Consider the following 26,574-nt stretch of genomic DNA (forward strand, 5'->3'; position numbering starts at 1 on the left):
GAGAGAGATAGGTAGAAAGAGAGAGACAGCGGGATAGAGAGAGAGAGAGAGAGAGATTGAGAGAGATAGGTAGAAAGAGAGAGAGCGGGATAGAGAGAGAGAGAGAAAGAGAGAGAGAGAGAGAGAGAGAGAGAGAGAGAGGGCTGTGTTAGTCTATCCTTCCCTTTCCTCCTAACCCACTAAATTAGTCCATGTGAATTGTGTTAAGATCGCAGTACCAAACACAACTCAAAACAGACCAAGCTTTTTATTGGATTTATCACCAGCTATATAAAAAACAGAGGTCACAGGGATGTGTTCAAATAGCTCTCTGTCACAACTGACGCAACATTCATTAAAATTCTCAATAGCCCTCTTCTCGTTCCAACAAATACACAATACAGATTATGAAATGTTCCGACTGGTCAGCGTACACAGAAAACTAGAGCAGAAACATGGTAAGATATTCTAAGATGAATTTGTAAAATCACGCTTATACTGTACAAACATGTTAGTAGGTCAAGTACATGATTAGTGAGGCAATGGTCAAATAATTACATAGTAGCAAGACAGCATATAGTTAGATAGAAAACTGGTGATCATAAAGTAATAAACAAACATGTTAAACATGTACTGTGTTTCAAGAAATCCTGTATCGTAATTACTGACCAGAAAAACTGAATCACACTTAAGGAACACTTGTGTTATGTGGTGACTCAATGTTCAATAAATTCATTACTGTATTTTGAACTGTGAAGGCATTTCAAATTTTGTTCTGATTGTGTTTGCTTAAACTGTAAACTGCTTTTTAATGCGCTTGTTTCTAGATGTTTCTAGTGTAGATAAAAGGAAGGTCAAGACATTGACAGCTCTTAAAAAGCCTTAAAGGCACAAATTAATACCAACATATAAACTTGTACGCAAAAAAAACAAAGAAATATCCCCCCCACACAGAAAACCCCTAGAGACAGGATTCGATTGGTCCTTGATGTGGTGGGCGGGTCCATGTGAGTGATTGACAGACAAACAGGGATGAAGGGTAAGGCGGACAGATGGGTGGAGTTAGTGATGGAATTGCCCCACATGCAGGTAGAGTTGTGCGGGGCGGGGTTTGGAGGGTTAGCATTAGCATGGTTAGCCCTGAGAGGCCCACAGAGGAGTTAATGACTGAAGTCCATAGAGGGTCTCAAAAGTCAGTGCTGTTAGCTTTGTTCAGGGGCTGAAGGTGGTGGGAGTTAGTGATGGTTAGCCTGTTAGCGCCATCGCTAGCCTTCCTAGTCCGGAAGCTAATGGTGGGAAGCTTCACGATCCAGCTATCCAGCCAGCTAGCATGCTAGCCGGCCAGCCAACCAGCACATTAGCCAGTCAGCCAGATAGCTAGCTACCTCCCCAGGCTGGTGGTGGAGGTCAGAGGGGGGCTCCGTGGAGAAGCCCGGCCTGCTTTCAGACACTCACCCAGGGCTGCTCGAAGCTATACGTCCTCCGGCGGTCGTCTGGGTCGTCGTCTTGCTGGGCCTGCTGGAACTCATGCCTCAGCCTCTGTATCCGATCGTGGTTGCTAGGGGCTAGTCTGTTACTGGAGAGGACAGATGGAGGGAGGAGTGTGGAGAGGATGAAAGGAGAGGAGAAATGGATGAGTGTGGACCCACGGTGATACAACTGACCCAGTTCTAGTTACAGACTGGGACACGGGGATACAATTTAATGAATCAAATGATGCAACCTACATTTTCAGATGTGTAACCTTGCAAAGAACCCCGAATGAATCACAGGCATTACTGAGAGCAGTACAATCCCAGATATCACATTAGTCTCTGATTTCCCTTCATTGTCTTCAGCTCACATCAAACAATAAGACCATCGGGCTGGTGTCTGACTTGCAGGTGTTGTTTGGTTACTAGCTCATAGCGTGTGAGAATATCGGAGAAATGTAGGCCACACACACACACACACACGTTTAGAGGAGGGGTGTGTGGACGTCGTTTGCTCTCCTACAGAGAGGGGCTAATTAGACTGCCATTCCTGTTCCTCCGCCCCCCTCTCCCCCCCCCCCCACACACACAGGAGAGGCTCCCAAAGGTGACTCCTCGGCTTTGAAACTCGGGGAAAGCCTGTGACTTTTCTCACACCTCTCCCACAGTCGAGGCTTCTTAATTCCCCGAGGCTTAAAAGGATGGCAATACTTCTAACATGGACTCAATGTCGGTTTGATCTACACGGGGAAAAGCACATCACTCAACACGAACCTAAGCGTGTTAGCTTTAGCCTAATGGCAAATCCGAGCTAATCGCCAACCGCAGTCCTTTCAAGCACGGTCACCAGACCCACCTAAAGGAAGACACGGTTCCATCACGCCTTGTTAAGGGGCCTGAACTGTCATGTGTGATCTGGTTAATCCATGTGATACGTAACCCAGACAGTCTCCCCTTTGAACATGTGCTGACCTCTAAGTCAGCACATGTGTGACCTCTGCCTGTATGCCTGCCTGGCTAACAGAACACAGTCCAACTCCGGTCGAAGCGGAAGTCCTTTATCAGATACAGGGGGGCATAGAAAGAGCTAACAGATGGCTCGGTACCGTGGGGCGGGATGGAACTGAGAGGAAGAAGACAGAACAGGAACGTAGAACCAATTTTACGTTTTAAACAGTGGATAAGTAGTTATCCTTAAGCATTTGTGGTTATAAAACGGGTTATAAAAGAGATGAGGAAAATCGATCTTGAGTCAGGACTGCCCGTGATATTTAATGAAAGGATCAGAGATTTTCGACTGAGAATCTCTTGTCTTAGAAAAAGACAAGAGAAAAATCAGAGAGGGATGTAAGAGATACACAGGGGAGAGAGTACCCAGGAAAGACCAGAAGCTACATCATGTTCATGTAGGTGAGATGGTAAGAAAGGAGAAAGGGATAAAATAAAAGAGAGTAAAAGATTGTCAGAGTGAGTCAGAGACAGAGATACAGACAGAGAGACAGAGACAGAGAGAGAGACAGAGAGAGAGACAGAGAGAGAGACAGAGAGAGGACACAGTGTGTGTGCCGTGTGTGAAGCCTAGAGTTCAGAGTCTTGCGATCGTGAAGGGTTTCTCCAGACCATAATAACCCTCCTGGACTTTGCTGACTGGACGGTCGGCAAGACGATACCCTCCTGTGCTATGATAGGACGGGCTCTGCCACAGTCTGTCTCTGGATTGGGCAGGAGAGGTGAGAGATGATGTGATGAAGAAAAGCATGTTTGGGGACAGATCACTGCGTCAGCGCAATGTTATGATCTAATAGGGAGGGGACGTGATTGAAATTGTTGACGAAATGCTGGAGGAGCTCAGCAGGGTAACCTCCCATACTGTAAACCTTCCATAAGGAAAAATTGATATAAAATAATAATATAATAAAATACAATAACATATAAATGAACAATAAATATGAAAATACACATCTACGGAATAGCTGTTAAGAATTCAAAAGTCAATAAAGTTGCATTGAATCAGGTTGTGTGTAGGAAGGCAGAGACAGCAGTGTGAGGTTCTGGGCGAACACCAGCCTTGCTAGCATCGTCTCTGAGGTTCTGGGCGAACACCAGCCTCGCTAGCATCGTCTCTGAGGTTCTGGGCGAACACCAGCCTCGCTAGCATCGTCTCTGAGGTACTGGTTCACAACAGAAGACGGGCTCTTCAGGTGTCCACCACCACTGAGGGGCCTCGGGGTTCAAAAAACAGGTTAAACGATGCTAACCGTCCTTAAATGCTTCCTACAAAAATGTGGACCAGATGTAGGAACCAAAACGCTGCTCCTCTGTCAGACGTAAGGCATATCCCAGTCAGGGGAGAACAAGCATCAGGACCATAAGAGACAGAACCGCAGAGTGATAGGTCAAGATGTCAGAAGTTGTGTACAAAGTTGACCATTCACATTCTACACCACCATCAAAACCTGTATGTACTGTATATATATTTTTGTATCAAAAAAATGGCTGAACATGCTGTATAAAGACTCTAACCAGCTACCCCCTCCCCACAGACATCACATGACAAAGACCCCCCACATAAACTGGGAGGAATCTCAAATCAAAGGCTTCCTACACCCATGTAATGTACAGTAAGTGACAGTAACAGCTGATCTCAGCCCAGCTAATCCCCTGGATCACCCCGTGAATGCTCTCATTCATACGACCCTGGAGCATCTCTCTGACATGAGAGGAAGGAGACTCGCCCTCTGGCTTCTCCTCCTCTTACTGGTCTTTATAGAGGGAGGTGGAGATGGGGGGGAGAGGGAGGGGGAGAGAGGGAGGGGGGAGGGAGGGGGGAGGGAGGGGGGTGAGAGGGAGGGGGGAGGGGGAGAGAGGGGAGAGAGGGGGGGGGAGAGGGAGGGGGGAGGGGGAGAGAGGGGAGAGAGGGGAGAGAGGGAGGTGGGAGGGGGAGAGAGGGAGGGGGTGAGAGGGAGGGGGGAGAGAGGGGGAGAGAGGAAGGGGGGAGAGAGGCGGAGAGAGTGAGGGGGAGAGAGGGGGGAGAGGGGAGGGGGAGAGGGGGAGAAAGGGAGGGGGGATAGGGGTAGAGAGGGGAGAGAGGGAGGGGGAAGGAGGGTTGAGAAGAGGGTAGACACAGAAAGGGGGGATTGAAACAGAGTACCTAGTTTGTAGTGACTCATCTCTGTATGGCTGGACCACGGATGCTCCTGATCTCAGGGCCGTTAAAGCCAGCTGTTGCCCCCCGGCCCCCCGGCCCCCTCAGACACTATTACGAGCCCTACTGTAGGGTGAAGAGGAGGAGGGCCTGGATGTTTTGGGGCCCTCCTGAGGTGCTGGGCGTGTGTGGCGCGGGGGTGTGGAGGAGCCAGCGCTAGCATCGTAGGGTCTTACTAGCAGTCTACGAGTAGACATAGATACAGCAGCCTGTATATATTTGAGCCTATATATGCAATCCATATTAGACAACGACAAAGTCTTAGACAATCAGTATTCACCTGATCTTCATCAATCTTGTTGTTCTGTAAAATAACAGCACAGTATCTAGAACCCAAAGGTATTTCCACTATCTGATTGGTTGGAATTTAACTTATTTCTTTTGATCATTTTTATGCAGATTTGCTTTATAGGGACATATTCTATAAGGATATGGTACCATCTTCTACTTCAGCGAATAATCTAATGCGAATAATCTGTAATGCGAATTTCTAATAAAATAATCAACTTTTAATTAAAAGCCACCACTTTAATTAAACATTTAATTAAGAAAGATTAGTAGACTGTCGATGTGACTGCTTTGCAGATGACAACGTTATATAAACATGTTCTCACCATCACATCCTGGTAAAAACCAGCAAGTTTTGACAATAATCCTACCCTCCCAACAGCAGCCTTCACTGAAGTGGGTTCCGCTAGGATTTCATCCAATGGGGAAGCAGGCCTTGCTTCCTCAGAAGAAGAGAGAGAGCATCTGATTGGACTTCCAACTTCACAGGGTGAAAAAGCAGCTGAGAAACCAGACAATCCACTTCTATTGATTCGGGGGCCTTGAAACATCCCACACAGAATCTGGCGTCCTCGCTAAGGGCTAACGCTGTTGTGTACAGCTAACCAACCCACCCCGGTCCTTTAAGTGAAACAGCAGCGCTTCAGTTTCACTTCACCAAGGCTTCGACGAAGTCTGTTGATGGTGTGCAGAGATTAAGAGGGCCTGCAGGGCATTCTGTGGTCTTTGCGTACGGCCACATTACACCGTCATTAGCCTCATCGGGGATCGTAAAGGATTACCTGGGATTACCTTGAGAGAATGATTCGTCTGCACTGTATTGATTCCCGGCTTTTTTCCCCCCCAGTACGATCTGAATCGATACGGAATCATACCACTTAGCTACTCAATCCTAAAACATTAGTGGTGTTTCGATAGAAACCTCACTGGCAGTTTCATTGTTTTATGGGGGAATAGTGTTGGTGTCACACGAAGGGAAGAATAAAGTATTCAGCAGTTTTTCTACCCGCCCCCCTCAGCGTGACAGGATGAAGCCTCGCGCTAATGGAGCTAGCTTGTGTCCATGACCCGGGTCAATTCAGACTCCCACTCTACTCCTCAAGCTGTCTCTCTCACACACACACACACACACACACACACACAGCTCTGACACACGTTCTCATGCAGAAGCACACACACACACACTTCTGTCCCAGAGGGCACTAGTAGTACTGGCGAAACGCCAACAGATGCTGCCATGCTACATCTGTGTGTAAACACAAAAGTAATGCAGATCTTTGCTCACTATGAGGAAATACTGCTGGAGGCATAGGAGAGTAGGAACACACACAGACACATTACACCCACGCTAGACCCACACTACACACACACTACACACACACAGACACATTACACACACGCTAGACCCACACTACACACACACTACACACACACACACTACACTCAGGTACCGGCTCCTGTGCAGACTCAGATCTGACCTGACATGAATCACAAGGTCATAAATCCAGACTGTATATGAACCATTGTTCTGAGGTTGTTGTGTTTCTGGTTCAGCTGAGCCACCGAGACGACCTGCCTCTAAATATCCACCGAGACGACCTGCGTCTAAATCTCCACCGAGACGACCTGCCTCTAAATATCCACCGAGACGACCTGCGTCTAAATCTCCACCGAGACGACCTGCCTCCAAGTCTCCACCGAGACGACCTGCCTCTAAGTCTCCACCGAGACGACCTGCCTTTAAATCTCCACGAGACGACCTGCCTCTAAATCTCCACCGAGACAACCTGCCTCTAAATCTCCACCGAGACGACCTGCCTCTAAATCTCCACCGAGACGACCTGCCTCTGAATCTCCACCGAGATGACCTGACTCTGAATCTCCACCGAGACGACCTGCCTCTAAATCTCCACCGAGACGACCTGCCTCTAAATCTCCACCGAGATAACCTGACTCTGAATCTCCACCGAGACGACCTGCCTCTAAATCTCCACCGAGACGACCTGCCTCTAAATCTCCACCGAGATGACCTGATTCTGAATCTCCACCGAGACGACCTGCCTCTAAATCTCCACCGAGACGACCTGACTCTGAATCTCCACCGAGACGACCTGCCTCTAAATCTCCACCGAGACGACCTGCCTCTAAATCTCTCTTCCTCCGTCACAACCGTAAATACAGCCGGTGTTTGTCGCCACAGGACCAAGCAGACACCAGAGCAGGGTCTGGTTAGGCAACAAGAGACGCATCACATCACACTGCAGTTACAGCAACGTAGCGCTGTGTTAGAGTCACGGTGCTGGGTGTTGGCATGGGCGACGCACACACACATGCACGCACACACACACGCACAAACACGCACGCACGCACACACACGCACACACACACGCACACACACGCACACACACGCACATACATGCACACATGCATCTAAATTCATCCACCTAATAGGTTTATTTGAATTAGCTTCCCTCCCAAACCTGTTTACAATGCATCTCCACCTGCATTCAGAGGGTACTGTTCGAGACAAGGAGGAACACCAGAGACAGTAATATAAATAATGTCTGATATTCACAATCACACACACTATAAATTGCGCTGTTAGACAGCGACGGTTAAGTGGGTTTCGATTTCAGTCAGTGGCGCCACCGGTAGCAACTGGACATGTATTCAGGGATTTAAGCCGGCTTTTAATTTCTGGCCAATTTCATACTTTACAAGCATTTGCATCAATGGATACCAGGTTACAGGGAGATAAATTGAACTGCACTTCCTACATGAGCGACTCTGTCTGGATTTTTACGAGGAAGAGTAGGTAGAAGGGGTTTTCAGAGTCTTACAAAATAAGGAAAAAAATCGAACTGTACATTATGACCTTGTGAATTCCCCATTTTTAATGGATTCTGTAAAAGTAGAACACAAAACTGTGAAATACTGTACCCAACACAAGACACATCTACCTTGTAAATACTCTGAGAGAGATCCCAGAGAAAATGTACAAAGGCTTTGAAAATTCTAGCAAAAGTTGTCTTCTGTGAATGTTGACGGGGGTCATGTGAACGTTTTCTATCATCTTCTGGATCATAATGTTCTGGAAAATGTTTGGCGTTTCTTCCATCAAATATGTCTTCTCTACGATACTGCAAAAGCGAATTCTGCGACGCAAGAAACATCCGAGGCCAATAAATCATCAATCAATCGAATCAATGTAACAGCAGCCTTTGGTGCACTGCTCCTTCATCGAACTCTAATCGGGCCTAAACAAACACATCACACAGGCTTCCTGCATTGGAAGTCAATTCCTCGGCCGAGTGTCTGAATCAGAGGCCGCGCTCGAGGACAGAGACACAGCCGACAGAGACACAGCCGGCAGAGACACAGCCGGCATAGACACAGCCGGCAGAGACACAGCCGACAGAGACACAGCCGACAGAGACACAGCCGACAGAGACACAGCCGACAGAGACACAGCCGACAGAGACACAGCCGACAGAGACACAGCTGGCATAGACACAGCCGGCGTGTGAACACCATATCTTATCCACATTAACACTGCCTCACTCTCAATCTGATTGGCCAAACCCCTCCCCCCACCCCCCCTGCATAAGGCTGGGCTGTCAGAGGTATGATCGACTGGGCTGCTGTCGCAGTGTGAAGGGTGGGGTTTTGGGCGGAGGTGGATGTGTGGGGGTGTGTACGGGTGGAATGAGGGGGTGGGGGGCATACCAGAGGGCAGGGTATAGCATGGTTGACGACACACACACACACACACACACACACACAACACAGAGCCCATCCATCTCCTCCCATCATTCAATCAGTCACTGGAGCGATCGTTGCTGTCAGAGTGGGGCCACTTACAGCAATCTATCTTGAGACTTCACAATATGATTATGATCCTGGCCACCGCTACCCAGCACGCAATCACACTAATCACCACCTCTCCGCCGGTCACAGTCACTCAGCTCAGCCAATCACCTGCCGGATCTGTAACCAGGCAACGAGGCCTCTTAAGGGCAGAAGAGTATCTCAACGTAATCATCCCACTTTGCTCATTGTCGACGGCACCCACTCTTGAAGAGGTTTCAGACCGCGACCTTGCAGAGGTCCTGTACGGTCTCGTCTCAGTTGGGTAAACTGGTTCTGACCTGTGTGTGTGTGAAATGTGTATTGGCTCAGATGGACAGGGACCCAGATGGCTGAGCGGTTACGGAATCGGGCTATGAATCAGAAGGTTGCCGGTTCGATTCCCGCAATGTAAATGGGTAAACTGGTTCTGACCTGTGTGCGTGTGAAATGTGTAGCGTCTCAGTCTGTCTGCCTTCCCTACATCAGTTCTGTTATCATGGACGTGTACGGACTGAGCTGAAGGTGAATTTCTCTTTCTGGGATCGATGAAGTGGTCTGAGTCTGAATCCAACCCCTCACACCAGCCCTTCAGACGAAGCTGTGGTACGAGCCGGTCTGAGGGAGGGTCAGAGGAGCGAGCCGGTCTGAGGAGGGTCAGAAGAGCGGAACAGCCGGTCTGAGGAGGGTCAGAGGAGCGAGCCGGTCTGAGGAGGGTCAGAGGAGCGAGCCGGTCTGAGGAGGGTCAGAGGAGCGAGCCATGTCTGAGGAGGGTCAGAGGAGCGGAACAGCCTGCTCAGACACAGCCAGGAGGAGGGGCAGATGAACAGAGGGTGAAGAGAAGGAGAATGTGACCTTGTGTTTGGATTGGAGGAGCTTGACTGATGACGGTCAGCTGATTAGCTCCGAGAGGCTGAGTGTAAGGGAAGAGGAATCAAACCTGTGCGATCATATAAGCAGTTTTGTTTCTCCATCGTTCTCTCTCTCCTCTCACTCTATTCTCCCTCCCTCTCTGTCACCCCTCCCCCTCTCTCAATACGTTTCCCTCTCTTCTCTTCTCAATCCCCCTCTCTCTCTTTGTATCCCTGCCTTGTTTCTCTGTCTCCCTCTCTCTATCATCTCTATTCCCTCACAACCCCTCTCTCTCTCTCTCTCTCTCTCTCTCTCTTCTCTCTCTCCTCTCTCTCCCTCTCTCTCCCTCTCCTCTCCTCTCTCTCCCTCTCTCTCCCTCTCCCTCCCTCCCTCTCCCTCCCTCTCCCTCTCCCTCCCTCTACCTCTCCCTCTTCCCTCCTCTCCCTCCCTCTCCCTCTCCCTCTCTCCTCTACCCCTCTCCCCCTCCCTCCCCTCCCTCACCTCTCACTCTCACTCTCACTCTCACTCTCACTCTCACTCTCTCTCCCTCTCTCACTCTCACTCTCTCTCTCCCTCTCTCTCTCTCTCCCTCCCTCACTCTCCCTCTCTCTCTCTCTCTCTCCCTCCCTCCCTCTCCCTCTCTCTCTCCCTCCCTCACTCTCCCTCACTCTCCCTCCATCTCCCTCTCTCCCTCTCCCTATCTCCCTCTCCTCTCTCACATAAAAAAAACGAAACAACATTTAAGTGACTGATGACGCTTTTGCAGTAATAGTTCCCATTTCAGGTCAGTAATGTCTCCTGGAAGCAGGAAGGAGGCATCCACGGCTCCTGGTGGATCATCATCCAAGTCAAATTAGCTTCCATTATCATCACAAAGCCACGGCCCTGGTCCTGTCGGAGAGACAGCGTTGCTGGGGCGGGGAGCCGAGCCAAACAAAACCCAGTCATTTTCTGCTTCTGCACCGCCAGTGGACACAATCACTTGTGTTGTTGTGCCATTACAGCAGGGTGGTTTTTACCACAACAAAGAGCATTTTGAAGGCATACTCACAGCTATGTTTCTGTGGCTACTCTGTAAAGTTGATCATGGATGTATTAAATAAGATTTTAGGGATAACATTTGTGTAACAAACCACTACTTGTAAGTAGAAGGTCCTTGAAGAGAAAAGCTAGTTTTCAGAAGAGGTCACTGCCTTAAATGCATAGGAAAATACTGCTGAATAAAACAGAGACACAGGAGGAGAGGGAGAGAGAGAGGGACAGAGAGAGGGACAGAGAGAGAGGGAGAAGGAGAGAGAGAGGGACAGAGAGAGACAGAGAGAAAGAGAGAGGAAAGAGAGAGAGAGAGAGAGAGAGAGAGAGAGAGAGAGAGAGAGAGAGAGAGAGAGAGAGAGAGAGAGAGAGCAGGTCTGTGTTCAATTGTTTCTCTGGTATAGTATCCTGGTGTTTAGTGGAAACATTCACCCACGCGACACTTTGAAGACACAGATTCCGACGGTCGTCTCTCTAATTTTACGAGGGCCCGGCACGGAAACACCAGAACACAAGCTGACGTGCCGGCTGTGCCGCCTGTGCCCTGCAGGTTCTGGAAGTACAACTGAAATGATTTCCAGATATTCAAGATATCAGGATTTGTGTTGAGAAGAACGTATTTACCATCTTCAATGGACTGTGGGTTTTTTTAAACAGAAAGGGCATGTGAGGGTTAAGGGTCTCTCTCGTACAAAACAAAACACTTAAACTGTGTTAAAAACACCCTTCCTTATTTTACATTTTCCTAACAAGAATACCAAACACATCTGGGTCCCACGATACCGAACGTACGAGGACTGAAGTCTCGCGCTCTTCAGCACTCCACAACAGACACCAGACAGGCTTCCTTCCAGATCTGGTCGCAGTAAGCTACCTCACAGAACAGCGTGTTGATCTTACCACCACATAGCTCAGAACCAACCGTGGGGAGACGGCAGATGTGGCAGTTAAACCTGCTCTGTCCCTGGAGGTCTGTCAGCAGCCCACTGTCAGCAGCCCTGGGACGGGAGGACATCCTGGGCAACCCTCCTCTTCCTCCCCCAGAGATGGAGAAACCGGGGGCCAGGTGTTAAGAAGGGCCAGAGCCGTGTTCCCCGAACACACACACACTTTCCTGCTTTTCTTAAGACAAGAATTTCAAAGAAAGGCCATCCAGAAACTCACGGACATCAGTGGGGCACAGGGTTTCCTGTCCTCCTCCCCTCCCCTCCCCAGTCTCCTTCCTGTCTTTCAACTCCATGCTGCCCCTGCTACCATTGTGCTGACCCAGAGGGACTTGCCCACAGATGGAATGTTCTCTGTGTAAGGGGCTTTCAGGGCAGACGTGAGGCCCGGCTCCTTTGACCCAACACCCCTCCTGCTACTTTATATGTTCCTGTTGGCTGTCTACCACCTGTGCAGGGCGCTACTGTAAAACCCATCTGCTCCTCACATCAACTGTTTACGATCCCAGACATGCAGGGAGTGACAGACAGAAATATCTCAACTAACTTCTTGAATTCACATAAATAATATTCGATAATATTTTATAGTAAAAAAAAATATAAAAATACCAGCCTTCATGTAAGCTGGTCAATGAAACAAGTAAGCTACAAGAGGACTGCGTTCCTCACACCTGTGAGGCATCAGGGGCAGTGTATGAAGCCATGACGCTGGCCTGCGTTCTGCCAACCTCCACCTGCTCCCCTCTGACCTGTAAAACAACTCCACATGAGGCAGGGGAACAGCTGTCCTCCATCTCAGAGCTCAGGAGTGTGTGTGTGTGTTTCCAGACCAGAAACCTACATGACAGCGCAAGTGCAGAGCATCAAAGAGTGCGCCTGGAAAAAGTGTCCAGTCAAAAAAATAAATAAAAAATAATACTTTTTTTGGGGGGGGGGGGGGGGGGCAGACAGCGTCGCCATGGTTCAAATCCTACCACGCTGAGCTGTCAGAATGAGGTGGTGTGTGTGTGTGTGTGTAGGAAGGGGAGTACAGAAGGATGAAGGGGTTTGTTGAAGGTAAAGCTGGTGTGTGTGTGTGGAGGGGAGACAGAGAGACAGATGAAAAGAAAGTGGAAAAGGTGAAGGTAAATCTGGAGGCGAAGGACAGAGTGAAGGACAGGGAGGAGGGGTAGAGAGGGAGGGGTGGAACCGAGGGAGGGGAGAGGTGAGAAGGAAGCGGGTAGAGGGAGCGGAGAAGGAGAGAGGGAGGGAGAGAGAGAGAGAGAGAAAGGGAGGGAGGGTGGGAGGGAAGGAGAAAGGGAGAAAGGGAGGGGAGATGACAGCAGTGAAGGTGGTAAAGAGTATAGCAGTAGAGTGGGGAACAGAGGATTAAGAAGGATGAGGCGTGGAGAGGAGAGGAGGTGAGGGGAAGTGAGGGGTGGAGAGGAGGTGAGGGGACGGGTGGAGGTGAGAGAAGGCGAGGGGAACAGAGGATGAAAGAAGATGAAAAGGAGAGAGAAAGGTGAGTGACTGGGTCACAACGCCTCACTGACAGCAGACTGCATGTGAATGTATGAAATCAGTCAAGAGACAGATGGAGGGATGGAGGTAGAGAATAGTGGGGAGGTGGAGAGATGGAGAGAGAGAAGCACAGGTGACGTAGAGAGACAGCCCAGAGGAAGGTGCAGGGGGGGGGGCAGGAGGGGCAAGCAGAGAGAGGAGGGTCAGAAGGGAAGGGTTCACTGCTGTAACAAGGTGTGTGTGTGTGTATGGGGCTCGGGGACCAGTCTAATCCCTGGAGGCTGTTCCAGCCAGCTGCTGCCGACACAGGTTGCTTTCATACTGGACAGAGCCGCCATAAATAACGTGTTATGAGGGGCGCTTAAGTGTCCCACTTAAATAAGGACCCCAGCGCTATTACCTCTGTGTCCAGGGGTGCTGGAAGTGACGGACGGCCCTGTGTCTGTGTGTGTGTGTGTGTGTGAGAGAGAGAACGGGGGGTGGCTGGAGGTTGGGGGGGGGGTAGTGACCTCCCTAATGGTCGCTAGATAGTTTCAGCGGGGTGCGAAGGAGAGGGAGGAGCCGGGTGCTCGTAAAGTGACACGACTGCCACATCCAGCTCTCTCCCGTGAGAAGGTGACTGTGAAGGGTGAGGGGGGTAGCAGGAGAGAGGGGGGTAGCAGAGGAGACAACTAGAAACCGAAAGGAAACTCAAGGTTGGAATCTGCTCTTCCTTCTCCGGGGCGTAGAGACCCAGGGAGCCCCCGTCACGAGGGACTGCTCGAACGCCTCGTCGCTCTCCACAGGAAGCAGACCGGGACTCTAGTGGAAATACTACTGCTACATGCTACAGTACAGTGGGTGTACGGGGCTCGTCACTAGAGGGTGAGGGTGTTACTGTACCTGGTGGTGTCCTGGCACTGAGGTGGGGGTCCTGAGCAGGTGAGACCATGGGAGGAAGGGGGAGACACACACAAGGGGTTAGTCAGATGTACACAAGCTTTCTGAGTTAGGGTTACAGGGAAAACCAAAAATGAAAAGGGAAAAAAAGGAATCAGCATATTAGAAGGGGAAACAAGAAGGTTTTAGGGATTAGTCTGTGTTATGGGTTGTTCACACCCAATTTGATCTTTATGGCGGGATTACGCGAAGCAGGAACGTAAATCATATGGTATTAAAATCCCAAAATACATTCTAAAACTGCATTAAGCCCCTCTTTTAATGAGGATTAGCAGGACTCGCATCCGCTACGCCAAGTAAGATATTTCTGCCCGGTAATTAGAAGCGAGACGATATTAGACGGAGAATATCACGTCTCCACAGGTCAGCCTGGGCGGCTGAAGTCTCACGCTGGTACAATATGGCTGTCACTGTTCCTCCACTCTGACCACCAAAATACCGTTGGAACTACACACTTCCAAATCCTTGATCTACTACTGTACTTTTTTTTTGTAGTTCGCTTTGGATAAAAAGCATCTGTTAAATGAATCGCTTTTTGAAAATGGAAAGGTTCACAATCTCAACCCTCCTCTAGAGTCTCTTCTTATAACAGTGCTTCGTTCCTTTTCATACGTGAGAATCAAAGCTGTTAAACTCGCCTCTCTAGCAGTAGAATATCTCCTTTAGTGAGAAGGGGGGGGGGGGGGGGGGGAAGAAACCATTCAAATGTATATTTCAGAATATTTGGTTGTCAGCGCCGTTTCCTGAATGGGTCCATGGAACCAGATGGGATAGGGGGAGGGCTGTGGTGGTCTGGCCTGACCTGGTGCACTGTGAGGGGGGGCACTGCCACCGGAGCCCCCCACCCCCCCCCGGGACAGATCACTTACCCGGCCTTTACACACACACACATTCATGTACACGTACACACACACACATTCATGTACACGCACACACACACACATTCATGTACACACACACTAGCTCCCACAGATAACACACATTCACAAATATGCCCGCTCACATAAACAAGTTCACACACAAACATGTGAGCACTCCAGCACAAGCGTGTTTGTTTATTGAGAACAAAAAAAACAGACCACGGAAGGGAACACGCTTGTCTTTGAGTATGTGCTAAATCCATACATGGTGTGATGATGTCACACAAATCACACACAGAGGAACTGCTTAACAGACAGTGAGTGATGGGGAACCAAGGCAACAGCACCCATCAACGCCCCCCCCCCACCTCTGGTCTCCCCCCCCGACCCCACCTGACCCCCCCTCCCACTGGGAACCATCAATCCACGCCCCCCTCCCAGCCCGCTGACGACGACAGACCCAATCATAACACGCTCCAATCAGATGTCGCCGGGGTCACGTCGGCATCCTAACCGGCCAATGAAACCCTGAGCTGCCGGCTTAAATAATTGTCTATGATGGAAAGGGCCCTTAGTTTGATTGGCTAAATTGATTGGCTGGTAGCTGAAGTGAGGGAATGCAAAGGACGCTACATGGGTGTTGCTGTGGCATAAATCATGTGTTGAGGGGACAACCAGGGAACTCCAGCACGTATTGATTAGTCATTATTTGTGCTAACAGAGTGCGGGCTGGGCTAGGGGTGGGGGCCAATAGCCATCCATTAGCCCGGGACAAACTGCAGGATCAATAGGACTGGCAGAGGATGGACTGTTTCTCTCTGTCTTAAACACACACCGTCTCTCACTCTCTCTCACACTGTCTTCCTTCCTCTCTTTCACACACACTCACAGGAACGCAAACACACCCAGAAACACACAAGCTATATCTGGTTGTTTCTCACTTCCAGCTGGATCATTAAGAGAAAGTGAACGAGCATGTCTGTCTTTCCAAACCCTCAGGGAAGGACTGTACTCCTCCTCCTCTCTCGCTCTCTCCCACTATCTCTCCCGCTCTCTCTCCCGCTCTCCCTCTCTCTCTCTCTGACAAGCACACACACAGCCATCCCACTCTCAGTCTCAGTATACAGGGTGAAGAGTTATGCAGCCAGGTCTACTGTACCCTGTAATGTACCTTAACAACTGCCATCTCTGGAGTGAGAGAGAAAAAGGGAGGCAGGGAGGGAGAAGGAGAAAGAGAGAGAGGGAGACAGAAAGAGAGAGAGACTACACACAGCACCTACACAGAGAGAGGAAACCTCAAGGTATCCCAGCCTGACAGAACTGTCAACACCACATCCCTAAACTCCTCTCCTCGCCCCTCCTCTCCCTCTCCTCCTCTAAAAACCACAGACTCCCCCCTACAATCTCCAGGGGGCCCCCTCCCCCTCCCTCCCTCCCCCTCCCTCCCTCCCCCTCCCTCCCCCCCCTCTCACATCCTCCTCTCCAGCTCCCAAGGCAGGAGGCACTCCTGTGTCCGCCAGAAAATGGACCTGGTCTGCTTCTCCTCAGAAATGAGGGCTGAAATGGATATCCTCAGAAACAGCCCCTCTCACCTCCCACTCTGTAGCCATGAAAATGTCACAAATTGGGTCTAATTGGGATTGCTTTAATCTTGGCTTTTCTCTGGTGGAGATTTTAAAAACCTCATTAGCTCTGTCTGAGAGAGAGAGGACAAGCAGTGAGGTTCTTTAGAGTCATACCTTTCTGGTCTTTGTTAAACCTCAAATGTATAATGTTTGTAGGAAGAAAGACGTTTAGTTGGGAAAAGAAGAAGTTCTTTCAACAGTGTGTAAAATGTGCACAATTCTGTACATCAGAAGGACCGAATTACATTTTCTTTGCGTGTGTATTGATGTAGTATCTCACAGCAAAGGCATTTCTCGAACAGAAATCTTGTCATGTCCCCTCTCTGAACTATTTATATACTCTCCACAATACCAGATTTGCATAGTTAATCGGGGCAAAATAAGTCATTCTGTGGTGGTTCAGACAGTTTTCACCAATCTCTCTCCTCCAGATGCTAGCTTCATTCCCCTCACTGCTGCAGTAACTCATTTCTACGACCTCACAAAGGGACACACATTTCCAGATATGAATCCATTGAAATTCAAGGCAGTGAAGCTGGGATCCAAACAAGTGTCAGCAGAGAAGCAGATAGAATAACAAGCCTATCTACTGGTGAAAACCCCAGCGCGCTTTGAATCCTCTCTCTTGTTCCTAATTAGCTAAATTGCTTCTTTCTAGTTAAATCATCTCATTTAATTAAATAAAGACAACAACTTTTGAACGAAAGTTTTTTTTTGTGTGTGAGTGTGAGCGGACAGAAGAAGTAATTACTTTGAAGTCAGTCAAAGTCCCATAATCCCAATTGAGTTCCGTTCATTAGCAAAGAGCGGCTTGGCAAAGCCAAACAACTAGAGCCAATTCAATACTTTTTTTTTTGGTCAAAGTTAGCGATTTATCTCTAACAGAAACCTGTCGTGTGTTCGACAAATTAATACTGGTGGCCTGATTGCTTTGCTCGGTCTACTGTCGGTGTGTAGTGCGCTAAAGCTGTGTGTATTTAGGGGGCATTCTCACCAAGGACCAAGAGAGACGAAATAATCGGTGAGTTATGAACCATAATAATTTATGATCATATCTTAATTTCCAATATTTCCCTCTGTAATTATCTTTTTAAATATTTCGCTCTGTAATTATCATATAAATGAGCGCCTTTATGAGTCAATCGGCAGAATTCGAAGCTTTGTCACACCAACTTCTGAAATAAACGCTTCAAAGAAAAATAATTATGAAAACATTAAATTAATAATATAAATTAAATGACTTTGTGAAAGTCATCCTAAATATATTCATGTCCATACTGGATGCATTTTGTGTCTGTGCATATTATATGCATTGTATGCCAAACAAAAACATGTTTGTTCTGTAGTCATTCTATTAGAACTTCCAACATAAATCCAGATTCTAAATCCCACTGTCAACATTCCATTCCGAAGGCAGTCTTACGACTGTTCCATGGCCCAGTTCAGTGACGGGGGCCCCATGTGTGCAGGTCCACAGTACATGACAGCTTTAGTGGATCGCTGGAGAGACCTCCTGCTGGGACGAAACCTGAAGCCCCACAACCGAGAGCATTCTGGGATAGCTAGCCTGGAGGGTGAGGTCTGCCCCCCCCCCCCCCCCCTCCCGTAATGAGACACTATACACACACACACATACACACACACACACAGGGAGGCACGCGTGCACAGCATCCTGTTGATATAAAGAGCCTACCTCTTAATGATAAACTTCAAAGTGAAGGGGAGAGCGCTCTCATTAGTTACACAGCCTCGAGGTACACAACCATGATCCTTCAAAACCACCAGGACATTCCCTCAACCTAACAGACATTTAGATGTATGTGTGTGATACATTTGGATGCATCTCCTGCTCACATAGGAGTATCATTAGTATCTACGGGAGGTTAGCGTACGACAGGAAACATATCCTAAACTGTGAGAATGAGATCATATTTAACGAGGTTAAGTGTAGCCATGGGAACAACACTTTTACCGTTCGAACATAACCCCAGCAACACACCCTCGGGCAAACCAAACAATCATCCGTTCTAAACGACCATTTCCACCTTGCTGAAAGTGTAATACCTGGCTTTGCTGTGTGCTTGTGTTTATTCTCCCCTGGGCACTCCAGCGCACTGAGATCTAATAATCTGCCAGCCCGAATGTGACATGTCTGATACAAGAGGAGCGACGTAGTGAGTGAAGGGGCCGCGCGAATCACAAACACAAGCCATCTCAGCCATAATAATGGGCTTTTTGGTACGTGGCGCCTTGACAAAACTGTCAACGTCCGCGTCGCGTCTGATTTAATCGCTGCGGCTCGCCCTTTTTCTCTGTCGCTGTCGGTAAGTCGAAGGGAAGCGTTTGAAAGATGACTCGCAAATTTCTCCGACGGGAGAGAAAACATCCGCACATTAATACATTTATGCCGAGTGTCATCGGGCGCTAGACGGTGGCAGAATACCGAATGAGGGGGAAGGAAAACAAAGTAGAGCATGAACATTTTAAAAACGTGACGGCCTGTTGTAACTGTGTGTAACTCTCTCCTGACGCAATGACGAGCCCTGGCCTTAATGACAAGGCGTAGTACTATCCACAATGTCTGACAAGTTCAACCTTTAATGTTTTTTTTTTCTTCTTCTTCTTCCCCCCCATAACTCCAGTCTTCCTTCATTATGTCAGTTTTAATTTGTGTTCACAGTGTCCAACAGGAAACACCTCTCTCTCTCTCTCTCTCTCTCTCTCTCTCTCTCTCTCTCTCTCTCTCTCTCTCTCTCTCTCTCTCTCTCTCTCTCTCTCTCTCTCTCTCGCTCTCTCTCTCTCGCTCTCTCTCTCTCGCTCTCTCTCTCTGCTCGTGGATAGTCTCACCTCTCTCTGAACATGGATGATGTCTGTTAATGGGACTAGCGGCCATGCTGTCAGCTGAGGTCACGTCTCTGTCAGTCTCTCACTCCTTATGAGCCTTACGATGATCGTTTCAGGAGATAACGGTTTATACAGCCCTCATGGAGGGATGGGATCTTCCAGGCTTGGAGAGAGAGATAGAGAGAGAGAAAGAGACAGAGAGAAAGAGAGAGAGACAGAGAGAAAAACAGAGAGAGAGACAGAGAGAGCACTCTCAGATCTGTGGAGCCTCTTAACTAAGACCTGGCAGCTTTAATAGAAGCCAGAAGCTTCTTTATGTTCTCAGGACTTCTCTCTGTGCTGCTGAGCTACGTGGAGATGAGATGACCCCCCCCCCCCCCCCCTCAACTGGCCTCTATCTCATCACCCAGCTAGCTCCGAAACAGGATAGACAGAGATAAATGAACACACACCTACAATTCCACCTGGTGGGTCTCTATCCTCATCAAACACAGTTCATCCACCTTCTATGGACATGATTCCCTCCACATGTTTGTGTCTCACATCACACAGCTTCACGATGCTACCAGCCCGCCAGCCCCCACCCAGATCTAAAGTCTTCAATCAAACAGCTTATTAGATTGTTCATAATCCCCCCCCTCATCTGCATCAAAATGGTACGACCCACCCAGTCGAGGCTGATCTAATGCTCTGTGGGGGGCCCCACCACAGTGTACCCCTAGGGGGGCTGGGGGGGGATTTAGTTCAGATCCAGTATCCGATGGATGGAACAAGCGCATTCTGACATTGAATGTAGGTCACAATGCTTTTAGGTCGGAGAGGCGTTCTAAATGTCCACGCGAGAGACTCCAAATGTAACACTCAGTTCTCAGTTCCGATTCACACCACGAAGGGTTCCGATCTAACTCTCCGTGGGGAGGGATACGCCGGGACCGACTCACGCCATTAAATGGAAACTAATGTGGAGCATACTGTAGGGCATTACGCCTGTGATCTAAGCTCCTTAGAAGTCCATTAAGAGTGTCGGACATCAAATACTTTAGTATGACGGATGAGAAAGTGGATTTGAATGCCGTTTCGAGGGAAAACATCAACGTTAATGTGTTTGTGTGTGGGTGAAATGCTACTTCTATATTGCTTAACCCCCCCCACCCCCCCCTTTGTCTCTGAGTAGGTTGAAGCCTGTTAAGTGATCCGGCCAGAAATAGGTTTTCCACGGTGGGGGGTGCTCAGTCATTCGGGCTTCAGATATGAGAGTACTGTGACATCATTCTGCTGACAGCATGGTCAATATTGGCCTTCAAACTGTCCCACAGGCACACGCATGCAACAACACACCGTACCGCCGCTGGCACACACAAACCCCCTCACACACACCCTCACACACACACACACGCAAACACACACACGCACCTTAACAGGCAATTTCCCATCATTTGGAAGCAGTTGACCTGTGTGTGGTTCTCTTCCCCAGTGAGGGAGAGCCGGATGCAGCTACAGGTGCCTCACTCATCATCCAGGGCAGTTGTCTGCTCAGACCAACATCCTGGTCCCCCGAGGGCCACTCCGCCCGGCCAGGGCCACGCTGCACAACATCACTCACACACGGAGCGGCCTTCAAATGACCAAGCGGGTTTGAGGAAACAAAAATGTATTGACGTTTGATGGCCATTTTGCTTCACTGCGGGGATAACGACCACACAGGGCGTTTTTTAAATAAAATAAATACTATTGTGTTATAGATGGTGTTCAAATTCAATTTTTGAAGATTCGGTTGCTAATCCTGTTGGGTTTTTTTCCCCGTCCAATATCAGTCAACCTCTATGGTTAATTAAAATATGTTTATGTGTATACAGAGCTAATCTCAGTATGTCAGAAATACGACACGTCTGGCACCCAGATGGTCAAATCAAACACTCTTAAAAATGATCATGTGTTCCACAATGTTTACTAATTCAGCTGTCCATTACTGTAAGTAGTCAAATCCTGTCCTATCCTCTCCTATAAGGGGTGGGTTGACCCTGGTTGTGAGGGGGGTTGTGTGTGTGTGTGTGTGTGTGTCGGGGGCGCTGGGGGGTATCTATGGCTTGATTGACTGAGTGTTGCGTCAACAGATGGGGTAATCCCTGCATCCCCCGGAGGGTTACATGACAAACGAAGAGGAGAAGGTGTGATGGTGACGGAGGGTGTCTGGGAACGTCCTCCACACACTTCAACCTTGTGAACGTGCCACGCAATCCCACGCCAACACACACACACATGTCTCAAAACCCATCACACACAGTACACACACACACACAAATACAGTACACACATACCCTTGTAAAAACACACTATCCTCCTTTCCACCTGAAAACAGATGATTCTAAAAAGCACTAAGAGCATCTAGAGGCCTCTTTGTGAAACTGAGCGTCCGGAATGGACACCGAAATGACAGCTAAATGTTGTGATTAAATTATCAATAAAAAAAAGAAGAAGGAATAAACACTGTGATAAACTGCTTGGTTATAATCTGGGATTGAGGATGTACCAGGAAGATGTCACGCTGAGGGGCAGGTCAGGAGGTTATGGATTATGAAGTCATTGTAAACATCGGCTAAATTAACGCTGCAGATGTCGTCAGATACGTGAGTTATGGAGGGTGACAGGGTGTGTGTTCCGACTGGGCTAGCATCCTCTCATCCTCTCTAATGTCACACACACACACACACACACACACACACACACACACACACACACACACATTACTGCGGGGTTGTGTTGTGCGTTTGACAAGTAGCCTACGCGTGTTTACGTGTGTGTGTTTATGTGTGTGTGTTTATGTGCTTCTTTGTGCCTGGGGGAGACTCATGCTGGGTATCTCCAAGCTCTCTGAATGGAGAGAGAAAGCGATGAGAGAAAGAGAGAGAGAGATAAAGAGATGAGAGAGAGAAATGAGAGAAAGAGAGAGAGAGATAAAGAGATGAGAGAGAGAAATGAGAGAAAGAGAGAGAGAGATAAAGAGATGAGAGAGAGAAATGAGAGAAAGAGAGAGAGAGATAAAGAGATGAGAGAAAGAAAGAGATGAGAGAAAGAGACAAAGAGAGAGAGTAAGATTACCCATGCTGAATGTGGGGAATTAATTGCCCTTTGGTACACTTTACTCTGCAAATCCTCTCTGGGCTGACGTTCAACTGCGACTCTGCTCCATTCAGCTGAGAGCGCGAGCACGCCGACCTGGAAAGGTTGTCGCCCCCTCGATGGGATCTCTGCTGGGTCGCCCTGGGAGCGGCGCACCACGCAGAGGTGTTTGTCTCCAACGCTGTGGTCCTGGTGCGGTTGTGATACGGTGTACGGCACCACTATCCCTCCCCAGACTCCTGTCAACCCCCCCTCCCCCCAGGCCTACGTATGCCCCCCAGCCCCCTACCCCCCAGGCCTCCCGTTCTCCTTTCCAAGGCCCCCCCATACCCCCCTACCCCCTGGGCCTCCCTACCCCCCCCTCTCCCCTCCCCTACCTCTCTCCCCCCTCTCCCTACCCCCCCCGCCCTCCTTACACGCCCCCTCTCCCCCCCCTCTCCCCCCCCCTCCCCCCAGGTCCTGGATGAATATAATGAAGCAGAGGAAGGAGAACCACAGTCTGGGAGCGGAGGCGGGAATCTAATCATGTGAAACCCAGACGAGCTCTGGCCCAGGCCTCGTCTGAGCGGGTGAAGCAACACTGCCTCACGGGGACGATTCACTTCCTGTCAGCCTGATGAAGGGATTGTGGGAAACCGACGCTCAACATCCACAACGATACAATTATCAGGCTGGTATGATGTTGAACGCTTAAGTGAATTTAATTTCTCCGTTACTTTGCGGTAAACGCTTAAGTTATTGGGTGTTTGTTGTGACTTTGTGCCACTGACATGGAGCAGAATCAAGGACTCATAAAATGATGTTGTCTCTTGTTGTGTTTGCACAGTCTAAGGAGCTACAAATATGCTTAAACGATGACAAACGTAACCAGATGTCAGACATCCGCGCGGACCTCTTGTGAAATATTTGCTGTAATTGTGGGAAAAGGTTGCAGAGATAAAAAGGTGGAACTTTGCACAATATTATGCTTGGCAGATCAGGAGGGTGCGGGGGAACAAGCGAGGTTTGAAAGAAGGAGATTTGCCATTTGGCCGAAAACCAAAAGCGACCGAAGCTATTCTTATCACCCGAAGCACACAGTGCCTTCAATGCATTTCATACAACAATCACTTGTGACGCTATAAAAACGAGTTATTTCAACGGATGCCACTTTTGCATTCAAGCTTTTTAAGAGTCAAACTCAACAGGGGTTGAGTTTGACTCTTAAAAAGCTCCCTCAGCTATAAGCAGAGTTTCGTTTCACATTGCCTAATAGATGTACCAAAAAATGAAAAAAAAAACTAACATCTACCTAAGATAGTTTATCTACCATTAAATCTTTACGGCAAACCATCAACTCCACTCAGCAAGGTTTTATCCCTGCAGTTTCCACTGTCGCGAGCAGACTGATGGAGTTGACAGAACTCAGTCACGGTGTTCAGGACGGAGGAAATGGCCGTCGGTTCCCTGAGTATTCCTCTCCGGCTCCTGGCAGAGACATTTTACGCTTTACAGTCCAACTGACATTTCTGATGGGCCGTCGTAAAAAAAAAAAAAGCAAGACAAAAAAAACTAAACAAGGCCAATTAGAAAATGAATTCCTGCCGTGTATTTACCCAGCTGTTGGTTTGGTTGTGGGGACTCTGCACAGCCATCGTCGGTGGGCCAGTTAGATGTTTTATAACTCTGGGAGGGTTAGACAGAGCGGAGCGCCTCTTGGCCTGTCATTATTCCTGCTGTCATTCTGAGAGTGAGAGCACAGAGGGGGCAGCGTAGAATACACGCACCTTTCATCATAATCCAAACTAATCCAGCATATGGCCTGCCTGTCCACCTTTAAAGAAATGACAGATAATCCAGGGTACGTAGGTCATACGGTACACTTCATGTGTCCTCCCAATCATCTCTTATCTAACCTAAATCAGCATGTTACTGGATTAAGGAGGACGGTCACGGAAAGTTGCGTCATCTAAAACAAGGCCTTTGAAAGATTAATGTTGTTGTGGAAGGGTAATGATATGATGTCATAAGGTTGCATAGAACAATGCCATGTAAAGATTAGTATCATGAATATGATGGCCTCTACACCCTGTCTGTTGGCAAGCTTGGCATTAAGCAGTAGATATAGAGGAGGAATAATTTGACGTCCACAATTCTTCAAGGTTGAGTGTTCAGACGGCTTTCAAAATTCCTAAAGATTCCTAAGTATTGCGAAAAACTGAAAAACAAATTGACAACAAAGGTCAACAGGTTTAAGTAGAAGGACCACGATTAAAGGCAGACTGTGATGCAGCCTGTGATGCAGCCTGTGATGCAGCCCCTGGCCTGTGATGCAGCCTGTGATGCAGCCCCTGGCCTGTGATGCAGCCTGTGATGCAGCCCCTGGCCTGTGATGCAGCCTGTGATGCAGCCCCTGGCCTGTGATGCAAGCATAAGACTGGAGAGGGTTTGTGATTTAGAAGTCATCATGACTTCTAAATCACAAACCCTCTCCAGATGTTGGAGTTCACATTGACCCCTTAACATTCCAGGTATACTGCTGTTTCTATAATACAAACAAAAATTTAGTTTTCAAAATATATTTGAATGAAGTTTCGAAAAGATGAAAAAATATAGATTTTTGGCAAAACATATTTTCGGTTTATTTTCAACAATATTTGCTATTTATTTTCAAAAACAGGTTTGCATCATTGATGAGTACTGTACTATACTCCACTGTACTCTATGATGATGTTTCTATGATACAGCTGTTTCTATGGCAAACCAGTTTCTATGATACAGCTGTTTCTATGGCAAACCAGTTATTATGATACAGCTGTTTCTATGGCAAACCTGTTTCTATGATACAGCTGTTTCTATGGCAAACCTGTTTCTAAGATACAGCTGTTTCTATGGCAAACCAGTTTTTATGATACAGCTGTTTCTATGGCAAACCTGTTTCTATGATACAGCTGTTTCTATGGCAAACCTGTTTCTAAGATACAGCTTTTTCTATGGCAAACCAGTTTTTATGATACAGCTGTTTCTATGGCAAACCTGTTTCTAAGATACAGCTGTTTCTGTGGCAAGCCTGTTTTCTTGGTTCAACTGTTACTACACAACATCTTTGCCGACTCTGGGAGGGAGAGAAAGACAGGTGGAGGACAGGGGTGCCATGACGACCAGCATGCCTGCTGCTTCAGAGAGAAATCCACAGGGTCTCCCCCCTGAAGGGGGGAGGATCTAGTTCACTTCCTGTTCAGTGGGGGGTCAGACAGGAAACACACTTCCTGCTTCTCTTTCCCAAGGTATATTTTTCTGATGTTTTGAGGCCTGGAGATGAAAGCTAAGATGTGAAGTGTGTTTGCGTTGCTGGTATTTTCAAGGTTGTGAAGAGGAGTTACTGAAAGGAACTGTTGTTTGACTCTCAAACCGACGTTGTTCAAGACTTGAGCGACATACAAAACTGTCTAGGATCAGTTATGTTTGACTCAAATGATTTATAATTTGATTATATTTATAAAATAAACTCATTATTTTGTTTTAGCATGCTAGTAATTACACTGTTCTAACCACTTAGTGAAAACCTTGCCTCTCTCCAGCCTGGTTCAGGTCCTAAAGAGGCTCCTAGTAGAGTTTTCTATTAAACAAATCCAGATGACTACTCCATCATTCCATGACCTAATGCATTTCTCGTACTCACAACGGCCTCACAGAGAAACGCAAGAAAGAAACTCATCAGAATCATCAAGCATGCAACCAAAATAATAAGGCCATTCAAATCAGTAGAGACTAAATGAATTATAAATCAATAAAAAGAAATGTAGTACAGCGCTCATGAAATATACACAGCATTGTGTGGAGGGATGTTACACAAGGAAAATCACTTTATCCAGACTAGGGAGGTTATCACTGGTCTCACACTGCAGACAGACCAGGCCTGCAGCACTGACGTCTGCAGACAGACCAGACCGGAGCACATGCAGTTTGCACAGACTAGAGGTCCTTAATTAAGATGAGCAGTCGCTCACTACAGTGTTGCTACCCTCAAACAGGTATCACCAGTCACAACAATGTGTTTACACCAACGAGAGAGAGAGAGAGGCTAGA

At 48.1% G+C, this 26,574-nt stretch overlaps 1 protein-coding gene across 1 annotated transcript in view; it reads right to left on the bottom strand.

Annotated features, from left to right (window-relative positions):
• The window catches only part of pard3ab (par-3 family cell polarity regulator alpha, b), a 140,522-nt gene that overhangs the window by 7,037 nt on the left and 106,911 nt on the right, over positions 1–26,574 (bottom strand). Inside the window, 1 exon segment of the mRNA XM_062480484.1 lies at positions 1,435–1,555. Within this exon segment, the coding sequence (XP_062336468.1) occupies positions 1,435–1,555 (121 nt within the window).

The sequence above is a fragment of the Osmerus eperlanus genome, chromosome 16 (genome assembly GCF_963692335.1).
Source record: "Osmerus eperlanus chromosome 16, fOsmEpe2.1, whole genome shotgun sequence".
Lineage (NCBI taxonomy): Eukaryota > Metazoa > Chordata > Actinopteri > Osmeriformes > Osmeridae > Osmerus > Osmerus eperlanus.